The 20,487-nt window shown below is 35.2% G+C and overlaps 1 protein-coding gene and 1 long non-coding RNA gene across 9 annotated transcripts in view; one reads left to right on the top strand and one right to left on the bottom strand.

Annotated features, from left to right (window-relative positions):
• LOC112640875 (uncharacterized) overlaps window positions 1-2,338 on the top strand; it is a 93,148-nt gene extending 90,810 nt beyond the window's left edge. The window contains exon 5 of the long non-coding RNA XR_007411493.1: window positions 1,461-2,338. This is a non-coding gene — a long non-coding RNA (uncharacterized LOC112640875). The remainder of the gene's footprint in view (window positions 1-1,460) is intronic.
• The window catches only part of RPAP2 (RNA polymerase II associated protein 2), an 80,494-nt gene that overhangs the window by 41,745 nt on the left and 18,262 nt on the right, over window positions 1-20,487 (bottom strand). For 5 of the 8 annotated variants that reach the window (XM_049111685.1, XM_049111681.1, XM_025417646.3 and 2 more), the window contains exons 7-10: window positions 15,833-15,868; window positions 12,895-13,831; window positions 7,693-7,775; window positions 4,662-4,742 (exon numbers count right to left, since the gene is read on the bottom strand). In XM_049111685.1, coding sequence (XP_048967642.1) covers window positions 4,662-4,742; window positions 7,693-7,775; window positions 12,895-13,831; window positions 15,833-15,868 — 1,137 coding nt within the window. Of the gene's footprint in view, window positions 1-804; window positions 917-4,661; window positions 4,743-7,692; window positions 7,776-12,894; window positions 13,832-15,832; window positions 15,869-20,015; window positions 20,062-20,487 lie in introns of all 8 variants that reach the window. The other 3 variants (XR_007411486.1, XM_025417651.3, XM_025417647.3) reach the window with 3 other exon arrangements.

Here is a 20,487-nt window from a genome sequence, read left to right on the forward strand (position 1 = left end):
TATGTCAGGTAAATCAAAGTAACATTCTGGATAAATGACTGTGATTCAATTCAGTGGAAAGGACAGCTCTATTCACAGGGGAAAGATTCTTCAAAGAGCTGAAAAAGCTGCTTTATGTGTATGTTCTAATAGGCTCTGAACTCTGGCTGCACATTAGAATCACCTTGGGGGCTTTTAAAGAATACTGATGTCTGGGCCCAACCTAACCAAACTAGGGGTGGATCCAGGCATCTGTAGTTGTTAAAAGCTCCCCAGGTAATTCTGATGCACAACTGGTTGAAGAATCACTGTTTTACAAGTTCCTAATATTGATTATCATTTCAAAGGGAAGGATATGGTTATTTATGTCAATTCTTTTCCATTGCTAGTATTGATTGAAAAGATCTCTCAACACTAGTCATGGTCATCAATAAGGCTTTTTTTTTTTTTTTTTTTTTTTTTAAGAGACTTTCATGTAGAAAGTCTATTTCTGTTTGTGGCTCTAGCCACCAAATAGTCATATACCTCTTGAAGTTGTCCTGTCAGATTCTGAAGACATGAGTTATCCTACCAGAGGTAATTCTGTACTCTAAATAATTGACATTTTCCTAAAAAGCAGCAAAGCCAATTTGAGCAATTTTTATTAAAGCTACAGACTCTAACCTGCAGATACTAAAGAGTAAAGACTTAAAAAATAATTAACATCAGGTTGCTTATATTTGTATGTGATCAATGATCTGTGGTTGCCTAGTTTCCATGATATCCAATACAGGTAACAATCTCAGTAATTAGAACAATCCTGTCATTCAGATTTACTGTTATTACCTGAATATTCACTTTCAAATCTAAACATTCTAGATGAAGTAAAAATGTCCTTCTGTGCTTTTGTCAGTCAGAAAAACAAAATGCTGCAGGAATCAATCACGCCTGTGAAAACCTTTAATTTAATGTATAAAACAATTAGTAAAAATTTTTAATTATTTAGCAAAACAGATCAACAGTTAATATAAACAGTAAATACATTAAATAGATTACTTTCTTGAGAATGCTGTTTATCTTGGAAAAATGTTTATATTCAAATAATGTTAAGACAGATAATAGAGATTAGATTCTATTGTAATTCGATCTTTGCAGAACTATATTATGTACTAGCATTTATAACATTAAAGAAAATAACCACTGTTAAAACGGGTCAATCAGCCCCAAAATAGAAGTTCCGGGCAGCCCAGGTGGCTCAGCGGTTTGCCACCGCTGCCTTCCGCCCAGAGTGTGATCCTGGAGACCAGGGGGATCAAGTCCCACGTCAGGCTTCCTGCTTGGAGCCTGCTTCTCCCTCTGCCTGTGTCTCTGCCTCTCTCTCTCTCTCTCATAAGTAAATAAAATCTTTAAAAAAACAAAACAAAAAAAAAACAAACCAAAATGGGAGTTCCTTATGCTAAGACCCACCAAGATTTAACACCTAATTTAAACTGTCGTTTCAGCCTCTCCCAGGAGTGAAGTTTTAAATCCATCAGTCTGGAATTTCCTGATCACCATTAAGGAGGTAATCTGCAAGGTAAGACCCCCTGCCTCTTCCTCTAAGGGAAGGTAACCTTGCTTGAAACATTTTTTCTTTTTTTTCTAATAACTTCCTTGTCCAGTCCCATTTCTGCCTACAAATAAATACCTTCTATTTTGTACAACCCTTCCAAGCATTCTCCTAGATGTTAGATGAAATGTTGCCTAATTCATTAATTACTGAATAAAGCCAATTAGAGCTTTAAAAACTGACTTGACTGAATTTTTGTTCTATAACAGCTTTAAGAGCTCCATTTAAATTTTACTTATTTATTGTCATTTGTTATAAATCTTTCAAGAAAATGGCCTACTGGGGAATTCTTAGAATCTTGTGATGATGACACAATGTCACCTCAAAATATCCTGAGTTGAAAAAATATCTACATTATATAAATAGATATGCAATAATCTCAATACAATCTCTAATCAAAATGATAAAAATGTTAAAACTAAATTGAGACATCCCAAACACATTCTGTTTAGTCCAACTTCACAACCAAAGACCCTACAAGAATGTCTTAAAACAACTCCTGTAGTCTTGAGTCTACAAAGGCTAAATATTTAAACATAGAGTGGTACAAATGATCCTTTTCAGAAGATGAAGGTGAATTTGAGATTTGTCTAAACTATCAATCCTAGATCCTTCTAGTACATATTTTATTAAAAAACGGTTTCCTGAATCACTTTGTGGCACACAAAAAGGTTAGTGATTTTTTAAATGTGTTAGCTGAAAGTGAATGGTTATTTGATATTACTGATATATAGTACAGTGACTTCAAATCTAACAGGTAACAATGTCAAGTAATTATTTCTGTATTATAATTTTAAACTTTTAAAATATTATTACTACTGTCAACAATAAACCATCCATATTTATTGGATGAAATGAGTCTTTCACTCCAGAAGTTTGTTCGATGTTGGTTCTATTTAGTTTTAGCCATAGACAAGTAGTGATTTTAGTATTTGGTCACTGGGATTGGGCCAAAATGTGTATTTGGTGCACCTCTTCCTATAGAGTATTTAGAGGCCTATCCTTATGCTTCTTGGTACAGAACACAGTTTTAGCTGGCGTGAATATTTTTACCTTGACAGTTTTAGAACAATCCCAACTGCTCTGTTCTACAACTGATACTCGCTTTTCGTCCTTTCTTTATACCTACACTTTAAAAAAAACTCAGTATTAAATTACCCACTGTTTTGTACTGTTCACTGTGCTCAACTTAACTTCTAACAGATTTCCTCTTTGAGGGTGGGCATAATGCTTCTTTTTTTAAATTTTTTTAAAATTTTTATTTATTTATGATAGTTTCACAGAGAGAGAGAGAGAGAGAGAGAGAGAGAGAGAGGCAGAGACACAGGCAGAGGGAGAAGCAGGCTCCATGCACCGGGAGCCCGACGTGGGATTCGATCCCGGATCTCCAGGATCGCGCCCTGGGCCAAAAGCAGGCGCCAAACCGCTGCGCCACCCAGGGATCCCTGGGCATAATGCTTCTTTTGCCAGCAGCACAGTGCTGCTCATCTGATCTATATCTACTAATTTACTAAGATTCAATATGTTATTGGCTAACCACCTTTGTGTCTGAAACATCACTTTAGGCTATTCTATAAATGAACTATCAAAAAATAACTATATTAAGGCTTGAGCAAATAAAATGTTGCATTTAGTAAAAGATAATGTTTACTGGATGAGAAAACAACACTATTCTTAGACCTAAGACAATGAAGGTTAAGTCACTTTTTTCATTCCTCTGTTGGAAAAACTTCTTGCTCAACTACAGACCCCAACAGGTAAAACCAGAACTAGATAAGACTGCTTAACATAACTCATATTTTGGGGCAGCCTGGGTGGCTCAGCGGTTTAGCGCCGCCTTCAGCCCAGGGCCTGATCCTGGAGACCCGGATCGAGTCCCACGTCAGGCTCCCTGTTCCTCTGAATTCTGCCTCTCTCTGTGTCTCTCATGAATAAATAAATAAAATCTTAAAAAAAATAAGTCATATTTTAATTAAAACCCATTGTGAAAAAAAATAAATAAAACCCATTTTCTTTTTTTAAAGATATTTATTTATTTATTTATTTATTTATTTATTTATTTATTTATAAAAGATTTTATTTATTTATTCATGATAGACATAGAGAGAGAGAGAAAGAGAGAGGCAGAGACACAGGCAGAGGGAGAAGCGGGCTCCATGCCAGGAGCTGGATATGGGACTCGATCCCGGGACTCCAGAATTGCGCCCTGGGCCACAGGCAGGCGACGATCCGCTGAGCCACCCAGGGATCCCCAGATTTTATTTATTTATTCATGAGAGAGAGAGAGGCAGAGACACACACAGGCAGAGGGAGAGGGAGAAGCAGGCTCCATGCAAGGAGCTGACATGGGACTGGATCCCAGGTCTCCAGCATCACAACCTGGGCCGAAGGTGGCGCTAAACCGCTGAGCCACCCAAGCTGCCCCATTGTGTTTATTTCTTACTTTCTTGAGGCACTGATGAAGGTGTTTTACAATGATCCAACCAGAACATTCAAACTGCCTGACCAGAAAAGCCCTGATAGCAAAGGAATGCCTAGAAGACTACACCTCACAGATGTCCTTCCCTGCCCACAAATGTGGGCTGGCCACATAATGACCCTGACCCACCATGATTATGTGCTACCTGCCTGCTTTCTTGCATGGACCACCCAGCCAACCCCCTCCCCCTCCCCCAAAGCCCAACCTGTCCTTATAAAACTCTAGGGGTCCATATTGCTGGTGGAGAGACTAGTTGTTAAGGCTAAAGCCTGCCATATCCCCTGGCTGCTGGCACCCAAAATAAATCTTTCCCTTTCTCTTTTCCAAACCCTTTTCTCTCGAGTTATTGGCTTCTTTTGGAACAAGCTTATTCAAGTATGTTCAACAACAGTGTGGGCAAACCCAGCCAGGAGCTATGCTTTTGATTAGTCCAGCCCCCTCAGGACTTCCTAGGACGGAGCAGTTGGCTATGGCAACAGGCCAGGGCTTACCCACTCATTTTCTGAGTTACTGGCTATGATAGATCATTAGGTAACACAGTCTACCTATGGATTCTGCAAGGCAATCACAGGAAGTCAAAATAACCAAGAAGAAAATTATAGTATTAACACCAACCTGAAAGTTCGGACGAGATTTTTAAGTTGTGTATAAATATCTCCTAATGTGATTTGAAGAGGCCCCAAAAGTCCAGGCACTCTGAAAATAAAAGTTACATTTCTTTTAAAATATAATTTAATTAGACAAGACATACTCTTTGAGTTTTGCCTAAGTCTGGATTTTCCATAGGTACTAATGGCACTTAGGTAGAGGTAGTTGTTAGGTTCTGACTGATGAGAACTCACTAGAATACATTTCATAATTACCCCACATTCCACTTTGTAGTCTATGCTACAGTGTCAGGCACTGAAAAATATTATTTTGGCTGCTATCTATACTCTTATATCTAGTTTTTCTTACCTTTACTTTAAAATATTAGACTAAATGCAAAGAACACAAAGCAAGAGGAATTAGACCTCCCCAAATGGTCCAATTTAGGAGTGTGACCTATTTTTCCTTATGAAATCCTTATGGTGGAAGACTGATATATTTCTAGAGAGTAATTTGACAATATATGTTAAGATTTTAAATGTGGATATTCCTTGACCCAACAGTTTTACTATGAAAAAAATTTATCCTAAAGAAACAATCAGATAAACATAAAAAAGATGATTATTGCAAAAATATTTTTAGTAGTGAAAAATGCAAACAAATGTCCACCAATAGGTCATTCATTAAATAAATTATATATATGTGCAGTGGAATATAATACAACCTTTCAAATGATAATGTGAATGTACACATTTTTAATGTGGAAAGATATTCATGGTATAAGTTTTAAGTGAAAAATGCATATGTAGCATGGTCTCATTTTTATAAAAACTTATGTATAATGACACTGTATATGATAAAAACTATATTTCAAACTTGTTTCATTCCTTCCAGGTTTATATTATAACAGAGAGGACCAAAGGGAATGAATATACACACATACCACATATACATGTATCAGGGATAAACATCAAAATATTAATAGTCGTTACTGTTCAGTGGGATTACCAGTGATCTTCACTTCCTTCTTTAAACCATTTTGTACTGCCTAAATCTGCAATAATCATGTATTACTTTTTAAAACTTATTATAAAGCTTCAGATATATTTCAAACAGAGAAAATAGCAATATCCCCAAACATATATTTCCACATTCAACTTCCCAATATTTTGTTACACTTATTACTTTTCCTTTCTTCTTTACTTTTTTTGCCAGTACTATTTTAAAGTAAATCCCTGACATTACATCATTTGGCTCCTAAACATTTATCTATTTTTAAATGCAAGGGCATTTTCTTACGTAATCACAATAAAATGATCATAGCCAACCAAATTAACAATTCCTTAATATCATCTAATACCCAGCACATATTTCATTTTAATTATCTAAAAAAAAAAATGTCTGTTTACAACTGGTTTGTTCCAATCAGAAACCAAAAAATGTCTTACTTTTATAATGAGAAAAATTGTTTTCATAAATAACAAAAAAACCCCAAACCCTTTATGTCAATAATTATTTTATATTTAGTGTTCTTTGTGTTTCCATAAGTTATCCCACCTCTTCTCAAATTTAGTTCTTGAGCTATTATCAATAAATTCAGTCTTCTGGCATGCAACTTCTGGCATCTTCTGTTGCAAACAAAACCCAGAAGGAACAGAATTCCTTTAATGGCATAACTGTGTGGTCTTAAATTTAAAACTGGGTCTTTCATTAGCTAAAAAGTCTAGAAAACTATGTTCCAATAAATCCCTATCTATTGATTATATACAAGTATCAATAATCCATCCTAACTTTCAGAACCTATTTAACCACAATTAGGATTGATATCTTCTTGTCCTATGAATCAGACATATGGTAACTTATACTGTTTTCTAACCTAATAATATCAAATGGAAACAAAGTCTGAGGACTATATAAAAGGCAAAATAATAGATTATCTATGAGGAGCCTAACATAATAGGCACTCAATAAATATTAAACAGTTATTTAAAATGTAAAACATTTAGGCTGCTCAAAATATTAAGGCTTTCAGAAGATATGGTTTATCATTAAACTATGACAAAATTAAGACTTCTCCATATGCACAACCCCCCCCCCCTCTTTTTCTAAGATTTTAAAGTAATCTCTACACTCAGCATGGGGCTTGAGCTCACAACCCTAGTGAGAACATGAGTCCCATGTTCCACCCACTGGGCCAGCCAGGTGTCCCTAACCTACATGCAGATCTTAAACAATGACTGGAAACACCTTTACATTTTTTCTACTAAAGAAATAAAACAGAGATTGAAAAGTTCAAGACAGCCCTCACACCTCTAGAAAAAAATTTTCAAACTTCTTTTGAAAGACAAACCAAGATTACAATTTTTAAATGTCATTTATGACTGGGCTAATTACAAGAAAAATAATTTCCACCACGGGAAGTTTAAAACTAAAGTGCAAAGTTGACTTGAACAAAAACTCTTAAGTTGCTGAGTGTGAAATGGTTCTATAAATATGTATGCAGAGTGAGTTAACAGACCATTACAACTTCATAAAGTTTCATTCACATGTGAAACCGATATGACACATATACCACAAATCAGTATTTAAATAGTCTAGCTTTGATATTTTTTCCCTGACTTCACTGGATTATTAAGTGGAAGTGACATAGTTTGGTTTTCTACTCCCATAATCTCAACCTTCCTCTTTATTATGTGATTCTGTGTCTTCTATACAAAACTTAATTTCAGTATTTCCTTGGCAGGATATCTTAAAAATCTCAATTTCTCAGTAAAGACATCCATGTAAACTTTTAACATATTTTTCAAACTGTTCAAGATTCAGGAATAAAAATTAATAAAGGGACGCCTGGGTGGCTCAGTGGTTGAGTGTCTGTCTTCAGCTCAGGGCGTGATCCTGGACTCCCAGAATTGAGTCCTGCATGGGGAGCCTGTTTCTCCCTCTGTTTATGTCTCTGCCTCTCTTTTTTAAAAAATTAAAATTTAAATTAATATAAATTATGAACCCACAAATACCAAGTTAATTTTAAATATTTTAAAGTGAACAATTATATACTTACACTTTACTCAACTTTTCCAGTACGATGCGTTTTCTAATCTGGTTCTGAGAACTTGAATCTATCAGTGGAAAGGTGGGATCATGCTGAATCAAAGTTTTAAACAAAACAAAGCAAAATCATAAATTTACATTCTTCTTTGATAAGGACAATAAACATTAAAACACAAAAGCTCACACCTGGGCTATGGTAGACTAAAAAACTAGGCTTGAGAATTATTAGAAGATTTAAATTTGAGCATTGGTTCAGTCATTAGGTTGATGTGAACTTGAGTCATATGCCTGCTTTTGAGAATGTTTCTCGTCTATATAAAGGGATAATAATACTTTATTAAACGAGAAAATGTATACAAAAGAACTTTGTAAACTACTAAATGCTATACAAATATTTTTGAGATTAAAGTTAGCAAATACTACATATATGTTTATATATATATATAGAGAGAGAGAGAGAGAGAACGGGGAATTCCACTTCTAGAAATGGTAGACAAGATAATTCAAACCATCCCTCCTGCTGAGAACTGAAAAAACACTGGGAAAATACCCACATTTGTTTGAAAACATCAGAGAATTAACAAGGCAGTAAAGAATTAAGGCCAAAGATTCTAAAGAAGGTAATTCCAGAGAGGACAGTGACTAATTCCAGAAGAAGCAATTCAGATACTGAGAACCTGAGCATTGTTTTTCTAATAAGCATTAACAATTGGGGAATACCAAGAAGGAAGGAGTACTGGCAACCCTCCCCTCCAAGCTTGACTTAGAAGAACCACACTATAGAACTAGGAATAAATAGGAAACAGACTGGCTCTTATAGGGATTGAAATCCAGCTTCAAATCATCTTAATCCCTGATCTGATTAAGCGATTTGGGACTGCTACAAATCATCTGCCCAATGCAAACATAAATCTGTTGTAGAGGAAGATAACATCAGCTTGGGCCTTGAGTTATCTGTAATTTATAGTATACAATGTTTGCCATATAATAAAACAATAAGAAAACAAGACAATATGGTCAAAATCTCAAACATCAGCCCACAGAAAACAGGCCTCCGGGGAATCCAGATAATGATGTTATCAACTTTAGTTAAAATAGCTATGTTGAGGGTGCCTGGGTGGCTCAGTTGGTTAAGTGTCTCCTTTAGCTCAGGTCATGACCCCAGGGTCCTGGGATCGAGTCTTGCATTTGGCTCCCTGCTTCTCCCTCCACCCTTCCCCCCTACTCATGATCTCTCTAACCGTCTCTCTCTCTCAAATGAAATCTTTTAAAAATTAGCTATGTTGATATATTCTAAGAAAAATGAAGAGACCAAAAATTTCTGCAGAGAACTGTTAACTATACAAAATAATCAAATGAAAATTCTCAAACTGACAAATACAGTATTCAAAAGCGAGAACTCAATGGCTATATTTAATAATATAAATGACTGAAGAGAGAATACTGATTTTGAAAATACTCAGAACAAAGCACAGTCACAACCAACACCCACATACACACATGATATAAAGCACAAAGGAATATGAGACACAGAAGATAGAAAAAGACTAACATGTCTGCAATTGGAGTACCAGACAGAGGAAAGGAAGAATGAGCAGTATTTATAACAATAATAATTGAGAATATTCCAAAACTGACGAAAGAAACCAAGTCAAGATTCAAGTATTATAACAGTCAAAATAATAAATACAATTATAATCACACCTAAGCATTCTAAAATTAATGGTAAGCAAAGACAAAAATGGTCTTTAAAGTGGCTAATGGAAGAAAAACAGTATTTTCAGCTATGGGACAAATAAATGGAAGCCAAAAGACAGAAATATTTTCAATGACCTGAAAAAAACTGCTAACCTAGAATTAAATACCCAGTTATGCTTTGTGTTGGCAAATTGAACTCCAATAAAAAAAAATTAAAAAAAAAATACCCAGAAAAATCTTTCAAAAGTGAAAGTAAAATAAAGAATTTTCTGATAAACACTGAAAAATTCATAGTAAACTCCACTAATCAAAATAAAGGATATTCTTAGGCCTGGGGCAAATGATCCCAGATGAAAGAATAGAGATGCAGGAAGGAATGAACCACAATGGAAGGGTAATTAAGTGGATAACTCCAAGTGAATATTGGTTATAAATCATCTTACACGATTTAAAATATAGAGAGAATAAAAATAGACAAGAGCACATAAGCACAGAGAGGGTAAGTGGAATTAAAGTTCTAAGGTACTAACTGTCCAGGAAGCAAAAAAATTAACTTATTTTGGACTTTTATAATGATTCAGTTAATTCAGCTTTTAATCTTTAAAGATTATACTTACTGATCAGCAAAATGAAGTATAAAAAAAGCTAATAGAGGGTAAACAATGAAATAATATTAATTCAAAGAAAGGAAAGGAAAGAGGAACACAGAACAGATGGGACAAGCAGAAAGCAATGAGTGAGATGGTAGATTTAAATCCAAATACATAAAAATTGACACTGAATGTAAACAGACTACATTCTCCACATAAAAACAATTATCAACTTAAGTAAAAAAAAAAAAAAAAGACAGTCTTGAAAATACTGATAAAAGAATGCTAATGCCAGCAAAGCAGACTCTAAGAAAAAAAATCATAAATGTAAAGAAAGGTCACTCCATAATATTGACGTTTAGTTTACTAGGAAGACATAATCTTTTTTTAATACCATATAACATGGTCTCAAAATATCAAAAGTAAAATTCACTAAACTGAAAGTAGAAATAATTAATCTATAATTATAGTGACAGATTTTTGATCTACCTGTCCCACCTCTTTCAGTAACTAATGGAGTGAGCAACACTCCTTCCCCCCAATCAATAGTGCTTCTCAAACTTTAATATATACATTTCCCCAAAGGAAAACAATGAAATCTGACCCATACTCCTCATCATAAAATCAATTCCAGGGGAACTGCAGATCTAAATATGAAAAGAAAAACAATCTAGAAGATGAAATAAACTGGGCTAAACAAAGATTTCTAAAGAAGTCACTAAAGGGAATAGCTAATAAACTGGACCCAAGGTATCATTAATGCAAGTGAAAAGGCAAATCTCAAAATAGAAGATAAGATCTGCAAAACACACAACTAAAAATGGGTTTGAATACTGAATAAAAAATTCCTACAAAATCAGTAAGAAAAAAATTACCTAGATATTCCAACAGATAAATGGGAAAAGGACCTGAAAAGACACTTGACAAAAGTGACATGCTAAATGGTCAAAAAGCAAATGAAACAGTGCTCAACTCATTAATTATCTGAGAAATGTATTATAACCAAAAAGCAATACCACTGAAATGGTGAAAATTAACAAGGTCAAGTATCAGTGAAGGATGTGGAGTCCTGGAAACCTCATAGAGTGGTAGTGGTACATAAAATGGCAAAACCACTTTGGAAAACTGGCATCAACCAGTATAGTTGCATATACACACACATCATGACTCCAAAATTCCAGTCCTAGATACACACTCAAGAGAAATGCACATACCTTAGAAGAGAGACATAGACAAGGAAGTTCATAACACTACAGCCCTAAACTGGAAAAGCCTAAATACTCATTAATATGAATAAATTATGGCAAATTTCTATGAAATACTATGCAACCAATGAAAGAATGAACTTCAGCCACATGAACAACCCAAATGACTCATGAACATAAAGTTACGTGAAATAAACAGGAAGCCAAAGAATATCTATTATGTAAATTTACTATAGTTCAAAATTGGCAAAACTAATCCATGTTGTTATAATGGTTATTCATTTTGGAAAGAGGTAATAATTAGGAATGACATAGTGGGGCTTTCGTTGTACTCAGATTTCTTGGCCTGGGTAATGATTACAAGGCTGTGTTCCTTTTGATAATTCAGTGAGTTGTACACTTACTATCTGCATTATACTTCAATGAAAACATTTAAAAATGTTATGCAAAAGAGGAATAGTCAATTTTCTTTCTCCTTCCTTCCTTCCTTCCTTCCTTCTTTCTTTCTTTTTCTTTCTTTCTTTCTCTTTCTTTCTTTCAAGATTTATTTATCTATTCATTCAGAGAGAGTGAAGAGAGAGGCAGAGACACAGGCAGAGGGAGAAGCAGGCTCCATGCAGGAAGCCCAATGCAAGACTCAATCCCGGGTCTCCAGGATCACACCCCGGGCCGCAGGCGGTGCTAAACCACTGCGCCACCGGGGCTGCCCTCAATTTTCTTTCTAGTATAATTTTTCCTGTTTAAAGCTTACAGCACAAAAATGATAAAACAAATGATATATTAATGTAGTTTTATGCAGCTGAGTGACTAGAGAGCAAGGTTTCTCCAAGCTTACTATACAACTTATGAATACCATCTAATAACACAATTGAAGTGATTTTTATAATCCCATTTACAGACTCAGACTCAAGAGACCAACTTTTCATACAGCTAGTAAATGAGAACAGATATTACAATCTAGGTCTGATGTGCTCCTTCGTGTCCATTATTTCCCAATATGTCTCCTTTACTATATTTTCATTTGTATTATTCTGAATGGGCATGCTTGCCAAATATCCAGATAAATACTTTATCATTCAACTAGTAAGTCTACTCCACTACATATAGTCTCACTGGAAAATACAAAGATACATACCCTTGCAGAAATTTGAAAGAATACAAAGAATATTTGTTGGTAGGGAAGAAAAAAAAACAACCCTTTCAGAGAGTCTGCATATTATATAAAGAACTAGGTTTTAAAGAAAACTTTGTCCCACAATTCTAGGCTATTTCTACATTAGAGAAAAATACTACATATTTGTGGAATTTTCTGGGGGCAGATTTCAACTTATTTGGAAAATACTATTTTCCAATATTGGAGATGGCTTGCTATTTTATTTTACTTTATTTTATTTTATTTTATTTATTTATTTATTCATGACAGACATATACAGAGAGAGAGGCAGAGACACAGGTAGAGAGAGAAGCAGGCTCCATGCAGGGAACCTGACGTGGGACTCGATCCCAGATCTCCAGGATCACATTCTGGGCTGAAGGCGGCATTAAACTGCTGGGCCACCAGGGCTGCCCGGGGATGGCATTTTAAACCAAAAAACTGAACTAAACCAATCTTCTGAAAATTTAACAATTATCTCTTCAATATTATTCCCCTTTCAAGATTTGCTATGGTGAGTGTCCCATATGCTAGCAGCACAGAAAACTTATTATCTTTAGACATACCTCTTCTGAGTCTTGTGATTTGATGGTTTCTTCACTCAAAACATATCGTCCTCTATAAAACTCCCTTATCCTCAGATTTAATGTTTCAGTTTCTTTTTTCAAGTTCTCATAACTTGGCAGTGGTTTAATGGCTGTATCTGAGGCCCTAAAAGGTAAAGACTCATCCAAGCTGTTCTGAGATTCCTGAAAGGCAGGGAAATGCCTATCTAGGTCAGAGTGTATGTCATCTTCATCAAGTTCTTCTTCTTTAACCAGAGGGGCTGAAGAAAGTTTCAGACACAAAGCAGCATAATTCTGGCCATACAAAAACCTCAAAGTTTCTTCTGTCTTCCACTCAATCAAAGTCTCCTTCAGGACTTTAAGTAAGTTTGCCTTTGCAACTTCAGGACACATCTGCACTGAACTAGAGGCTGGCCTAGAATCTTGCTTTGATTTGGCAAATTTTCTCTTAAAATGCTCAGCACTTTTCTTACTTATGCCTACTAGAGTTATTTTTGAACTACTGTATTTATTTTCAGAATTTTCTGTAGCTTCTAATTTTTCTTGCAAAGGACTATTTGAAGAAATCTGAGGACTTACTTTCTGTAAAGGAAGTTCACAAGCAGCAGCCTTCCCATGACTATCTAATCTGCACTTGCCTAGCTGCTCAGTGACATCTATTACCGTCTCTTCTTTGTCTTCATGTTTGGAGTTAGCTTTCTGACCAGCTTTCTTTTTCATTATGCTTTTTTTGTGCAGCTGTGGACTTATACCCGTTGCAGTTGGTCTGTTTCCTGGTAGAATGGAGGAAACAAAGTCTTGTTCATTATCACTGCTATTATCACTATGAGAGCTGGAAGAACCAGATTCATAATGCTTCTCAAAATGGCCAGGATTGTCAATATCTGATGTTTTAATGGCCTTAGTGCATAGCTGTACTTCCTTTCCAGAATGGCCACTGTAGAAAAAAAGAAACAAAATAACTATAATGGAAAAGCAAATGTCCCATGGCATTTATATATTGTAACTCTCAAGGTAAAAATTTGTACTCCCTAGGCAAAGCCTTACAGGCATGTATACACACACACACACACACACACACACATATCCACACATTTCCAAAGACTGCTATAAATCTATGATTTCTCTACATCTTATTTGATCTAATTGTACCATCTTCGTCTTTTTCCCCATTACTTAAAAAGTGTGGGACGCGTGGGTGGCTCAGTGGTTGAGCATCTGCCTTTGGCCCAGAGCGTGATCCTGGAGTTCTGGGATCGAGTCCCACATCGGGCTCCCTGCATGGAGCCTGCTTCTCCCTCTGCCTGTCTCTGTCTCTCTCTCTTTCTGTGGCTCTCACGAATAAATAAATAAAATTTTTAATAATAAAAGAAAAGTGTTAAGAGTATAGCAAAAAGGAAAAAAAGGCTTGGTAATTTCATTCTAGTAATTTGATTTCTGCCTGTTGTATTTGTGACTATTTTATGTATCCTTTTTTGTTTAAACAAAAAAAAGGTTTTCTTTTGAACACTTCACTCTTGCTTTGTCAAAAAAAAAAAAACATATTATAGAAACTCTGCTTAGGTTTCAGAAGATAACATGATAAAAATTGGAAAAAGAATTTTCCAATACAGACTATTCCATAGATTAGAATAAAAAACCCAAAAGTCCCAGCAGAAAATAGAGTTGACAATTTAACATTTATTTATGAAAGATATATTTGAAAACCCAGAGTTAGAACAGAATGCTAACAATAAAAAAACAGTATCCCTTTGACTATGTTCCTTCAATTTTCAATTAGGCTTAAAATAGATTAAGAATTGTGAAAGAGTCAAGGAAAAAAAGTAGCTCTGTCTATACAAACTTGAGATATTCAATGATAGGTGAGCAGCTACTTTCAAGCAAATGCACATATCAAAACTTTAAAAGATTAGGACAACGATTCTGGGTCAAATTGGGGCAGAGGATGGTGAGAGGGTATACTGAAACTTTCTACTTTTCAGGGAATTTTTCTGTAAACCTAAAATTGTTCCCTAAAAGGGCTATTTATTTTTTAAATGACTAAATAATAAAATGAAATAAAATAATGCATGCTAGGTAGAAGTATAAAAAAAGAAAAAGAAAAACAGTTGAAAGTAAGGTTGTGGATGGGAATAAAGAAAAGATAACAAGTTTGTTCAGTATTAGATTTCATTTTTTTAGTTAGGATCTAGCCTATATAGCCATGGGACTGTCTCCTATATTTGAAGCAGTATAATTTCAACAAATTAGAACAATTTGACCTTCATGTTTCATACTTTATCTTGGAATTTTAAGGTAATTATATTTTTCTATATTACTTTAAAGCTATAAATTAAAAAGACATATCAATAAATATCTTTCACATGTGCTTAATTCCATGTGCTAGGTAGTAACTAAGAACCAGGAAAATTTGTCCTGATAAAAAAATAAAAGAATGTGCTTTGAGAGATGGTTATGGTTGGGCAAACAACAACACAAGGACAGTTTAGAAAATATCACACACACACAAAAAAGAAAATATCACAACTTGAAGTTTCTATTAATGCTTTAGACACTCTTTCAAATAATAAATGATATATTAAGTTTTGAAATCCTCTAAAACCTATAAAAACCTTTCGACAAATATAATTGGCACAATATAGTTGACAAAGAAGCACAGTGTCTCAGATGGAAGCTGTGTTTGTGTCATATTTCAACAGGTTCAATTACCAATCCTTGGTAGGAACAGCTGTACAATAAATCATACAGATCAAACACATCATCTTACTATCACAAAAGAAAAAGCTGTACAAGGCAAATATTTCTTTGTGTGGGCTAAAATGGGCACTTACATAATGCATCAACACAGGAAGTCCAAGAGCTCATATCACCTGGTTTACTCTTAATGTTTCTATTAACATGAATATATAGAAGGTAAGTAATACTGATTCAACCATACCTTTGTCCTTCCTGTAGTAACTGAAAATCAGGATGCCTGTGACAAAACACAGCAATAGAAAACTGAAGGTAAATGCTATGTGAAACTTTTTTTTATGTGAAACATTTTCAAGTGTTTGTTATAACTATATTGGATAGAAAATATAAAAGGAAATAGTTTACTTAAAGTTTTTTTTTAAGGAAAAAATCGAAGGACAAAGTATTATGAACCTCATCTGTAAGAAATCTGGATTAATCTCTCTTATCCAAAATGTATTCATACTTCAGGAGTAAGTACAATTTCCATGAGCCCAATAAGGTTTTCCTGACTAACCTAAGTAAATCACTTCGTTCAGTATCAGTAAATTCCAGAGTCAGTATTATCCACTCAATTAATATATATTAATGAGGTACTCCTCTATGACTAAATACTAGAATTATTATCTAAATGTCTTACTTTTCATATATTTAAGTGTGGTCTCTTAATGAACTACAAGCTCCTTGAGGGCAGAGGTTATCTATTATAATGCTCTTCTATTTCACTTTTATAGTCAATAAAATTTTTTGCTCTAATTTCTGAGAAAGCAGTTGTATTGTAGTATGGATACGGACTACGTAGATAAGATGATTTAATTTAATTCTAGGAACACTTCTGTTGTACAATAGCAGAAGTCACATTTGGCTGGGCATCATAGATATTTAAAAGGGGGAGGAAAAAGCTCTTAGAAAGCCAATATAAAAAGGAACAAATATAATAGCAAGTGAATCCAAGAGGACAGGAAAACTCTATAAAATACTTCTGAAGTGACTCAGAAAAAGTACCTTCTAAAGATTAGAAAAACATATTAAACAAAAGTAAAAATATACAAAGAAGAACCAAAAAAAAAAAAAAAGAGTAATATTCCACGTTCATCAACAGGAAGACTCCATATTGTCAAGATGTCAGTTCTCAATTTGATCTACAGATTCAATGCAATCCCAATCAAAATCCTGGCAAGTTATTTTGGAGATATCAATACACTGAGTCTAGAGTTTTGGGGGAGGGCACCTGGGTGGCTCAGTCAGTTAAGTGTCTACCTTCTGCTAAGGTCATGATCCCAGGGTCCTGGGATCAAGTCCCACATCAGGCTCCCTACTCAGCAAGGAGTCTGCTTTCCCTTTCTCTTTGCCTGTTCTCCCTGCTCATGCTCTCTTTCTCTCTCTCAAATAAATAAATAAATAAATAAATAAATAAATATCTTTAAAAAAAAATAAAGTTTCTGGGGAGGCAAAGGACTCCAAATAGCTAACATGATATTGAAGGAACAAAGTTGGAGGACTGACATTACCTAATTTCAAGACTTACTATAAAGCTACAGTAATGAGATAGTGTGGCAGTGGCCAGAGACAAATAGGTCATTGGAACATAACAGAGAACCCAGAAATAGGCCCACATGAATATACTCAATTGATCTTTGACAAAGAAACAAAAGCAATACAACGAGAAAACCATCTTTTCAACAAATGGTATTGAACATCTGGGTATTCTCATACAAAAAAGTGAATCAAGACAAAGACTGACACCCTTCACAAAAACTAACTCAAAATGGATCATAGACCAAATATAAAACACAGAACTATAAAACTTCTACAAGATAACATAGGAGAAAACTTAAATGACCTTTTGCATAGGACACCAAAAACAATCCATGAAAGAAAAAATTGATAAGCCAGGTTTTCATTAACTTAATAATTTCTGCTTTGTGAACAATATTGTCAAGAGAAAAAGAAAAACCACAAATTAGGAGAAGATATTTACAAAAGACTATTATCCAAAATATTAAATAAATGTTAAAATTCAATAAGAAAGCCACTCAATAAAAATGAATCAAAAACCATAACAGACACCTCATCAAAGAAGATATAAGGATGGCAAATAAGCATATAAAAAGATGCTCTAAATCATCTGCCATTGGCAAAATGCAAATTAAAACAACAATCAGATACCATTATATACTTATTAGAATAGCTAAAATCCAGAACACTGACAACACCACATGGTGGTGAGCATTTAGAGTAAGAGAACTCTAATTCATTGCTGATGGGAAGGCAAAATGGTACAATCACTTTGAAATACAGTTTGGTGATTTCTTTAAAAGCTAAATATACTCTTAGTATACAATCCAGAACTCTTACTCCTCAGTATTCACCCAAAGGAGCCGAAAACTTACATCTACACAAAATCCTGCTCATGCATGTTTATTGCAGCTCTATTACTATCTGCTAAAACTTAGAAGCAGCCAAGATGTCCTTCAGTAGGTGAATGGTTAAATAAATTCAGTAAATTCAGAGACTAGAATACTATTAAGAGCCAATAAGAGGGGATCCCTGGATGGCTCAGTGGTTTAGCACCTGCCTTCAGCTCAGGGCGTGATCCTGGAGACCCAGGATCAGTCCCACATCAGGCTCCCTGCGTGGAGCCTGCTTCTCCCTCTGCCTGGGTCTCTGCCTCTCTCTCTCTCTCTCTCTCTAGGTCTCTTATGAATAAATAAAATCTTAAAAAAAAAAAAAGAATAAGAAATGAGCCACCATCAAGCTGGGAAAAGACATGGAAGAAACTTAAATGCATATTACTAAGTGAAATATGCCACCCTGAAAAGGCCAAATACTGTATAATTCCAACTATAAGACATTCTGGGAAAGATAAACTATGGAGATAGTAAAAAGATCAGGGGTTATAGAGGGTGGGAGATGAATAAGTGGAGCACATAGGATTTTTAGTACTAAAACTACTCTGTATGATACTGTAATGGTGGATACAAATCATTATATATTTGTCCAAAGCCACAGGATATATATAAAGCTTAGAGCGAACCCTAATGTAAACTATGGGCTTTGGGTGATAATGATGTGTTAATATAGGGCCATCAGTGGAAACAAATGTACAATGTGGTGGAGGGTGCTAATAATGGGAGAAACTATACATGGATGGGGTTAAGGGGTATGTGGGAAATCTCTGTACCTTCCTTTCCATTTTGCTATGAAGCTATAATTGCTCTAAAAAATAAAGTCTATTAAGAGAAAAAAGAAGTAAACATAAGAAACTAGGTGTACATGAAAGAGAAGCTAAGGCACTGAGTATTTTTTTTAAAGATTTACTTATTTATTTATGATAGACATAGAGAGAAGAGAGAGAGAGAGAGAGAGAGAGAGAGAGAGGCAGAGACACAGGAGGAGGGAGAAGCAGGATCCATGCCGAGAGCCCGACGCAGGACTTGATCCCGGGACTCCAGGATCGCGCCCTGGGCCAAAGGCAGGCACTAAACCACTGAGCCACCCAGGGATCCCCGGCACTGCATATTAAACCCATTTAAAGGACAAAATAGGGTTGCAATGAAGGCACTGCAAAAAACTTTCAATTAAAAAAAGTCAAGCTAAATGGACAGATGGAACCAGAGGTCATTTAAATTATGAAACTGAAAGGCTGTCAATCAAAAAATGTCAAAGTTGCAAGTATTTTTCTATATAATTAAACATCACAACATCAATTATATAATATTATCTAGATAATCTATTCGTCTTTCGTTCAGTCTTAAGCATAAGAGGCACTGCAGGGAATGGGTTCTATCAATCCTCTCAAGTAAGGGAGGCACTACTAACTGATCAAGGCATTCTTTCCCATTAAATTCCTTCTCAGTACACACATCAGGAGGCATATGGGATGAAACCAGTATTTGTCATCCCTGTTTGAGAGATTCCCCTTGTAGTTCAGGAATTCCCCAAGACCAATAATAAAAAATTTAGAAGGAAAGGCAAAATAAGGCAACGGGCAGTGAGCTTCCTGAGAGTAAAAATGTAATCTATTTTTGTTTCTTCCTTAGTCCCTCAGCCAGTTGAGGCATATCCTTTCCCAATCACCCAAATTACCCTGTTTACCCTACTTCTTCCCACTCACTAAAACTCTAGTCATGGAAGCTATCTCGGTTTGGTGTTCCTCAAGGCCAAGGACACTACTTGGATGGTGACTAGCCAGCCTTGACTGCTCCAGGGGATATTTATAACTCCCATTAAGAGCTTTTTTGGCCTAAATAATATGCTAACTTTCACAACAGAGAGTTTTATTGCCTGTTGACTACATCCTCCCACTTTGACTTGTAGTTCTGTCATTTTTCCTATCCCACATCCCCACCCAAGTCTTCTTGGCTAAAATTATCAAGATTCAGTACCTTGCAGCTGTCTGGCATTTGGTCCTACGCTGAGATCTGAGTATCACTATAGGGAAGAAAATATGTGTAGACAATGAACCTCAATTGGATTCTTATACTCAATAGCTAACCTGCAAAAGCAAGAGTATATTCTATCATTCCTCCAAATTCCTTCAAAAATAAAATTCTGTACTTTTATATATATGAATTATGCTGGGTATACTAAGTAATATAAAGACTAAGTTCTTGGGAATCCCTGGTGGCTCAGTGGTTTGGCACCTGCCTTTGGCCCAGGGCATGGTCCTGGGGTCCTGGGATCGAGTCCCAAATTGGGCTCCCTGCATGGAGCCTGCTTCTCCCTCTGCCCGTGTCTCTCCCTCTCTCTCTCTCTTTCATGAATGAATGAATAAATAAAATCTTAAAAAAAAAAAGACTAAGTTCTTATTCTTAAGGACGTTACAATTTAGTAGGAAGAAAATGCCTGTTTTTAGAG

This window comes from Canis lupus, chromosome 6, assembly GCF_003254725.2.
Source record: "Canis lupus dingo isolate Sandy chromosome 6, ASM325472v2, whole genome shotgun sequence".
Classification (NCBI taxonomy): Eukaryota; Metazoa; Chordata; class Mammalia; order Carnivora; family Canidae; genus Canis; species Canis lupus.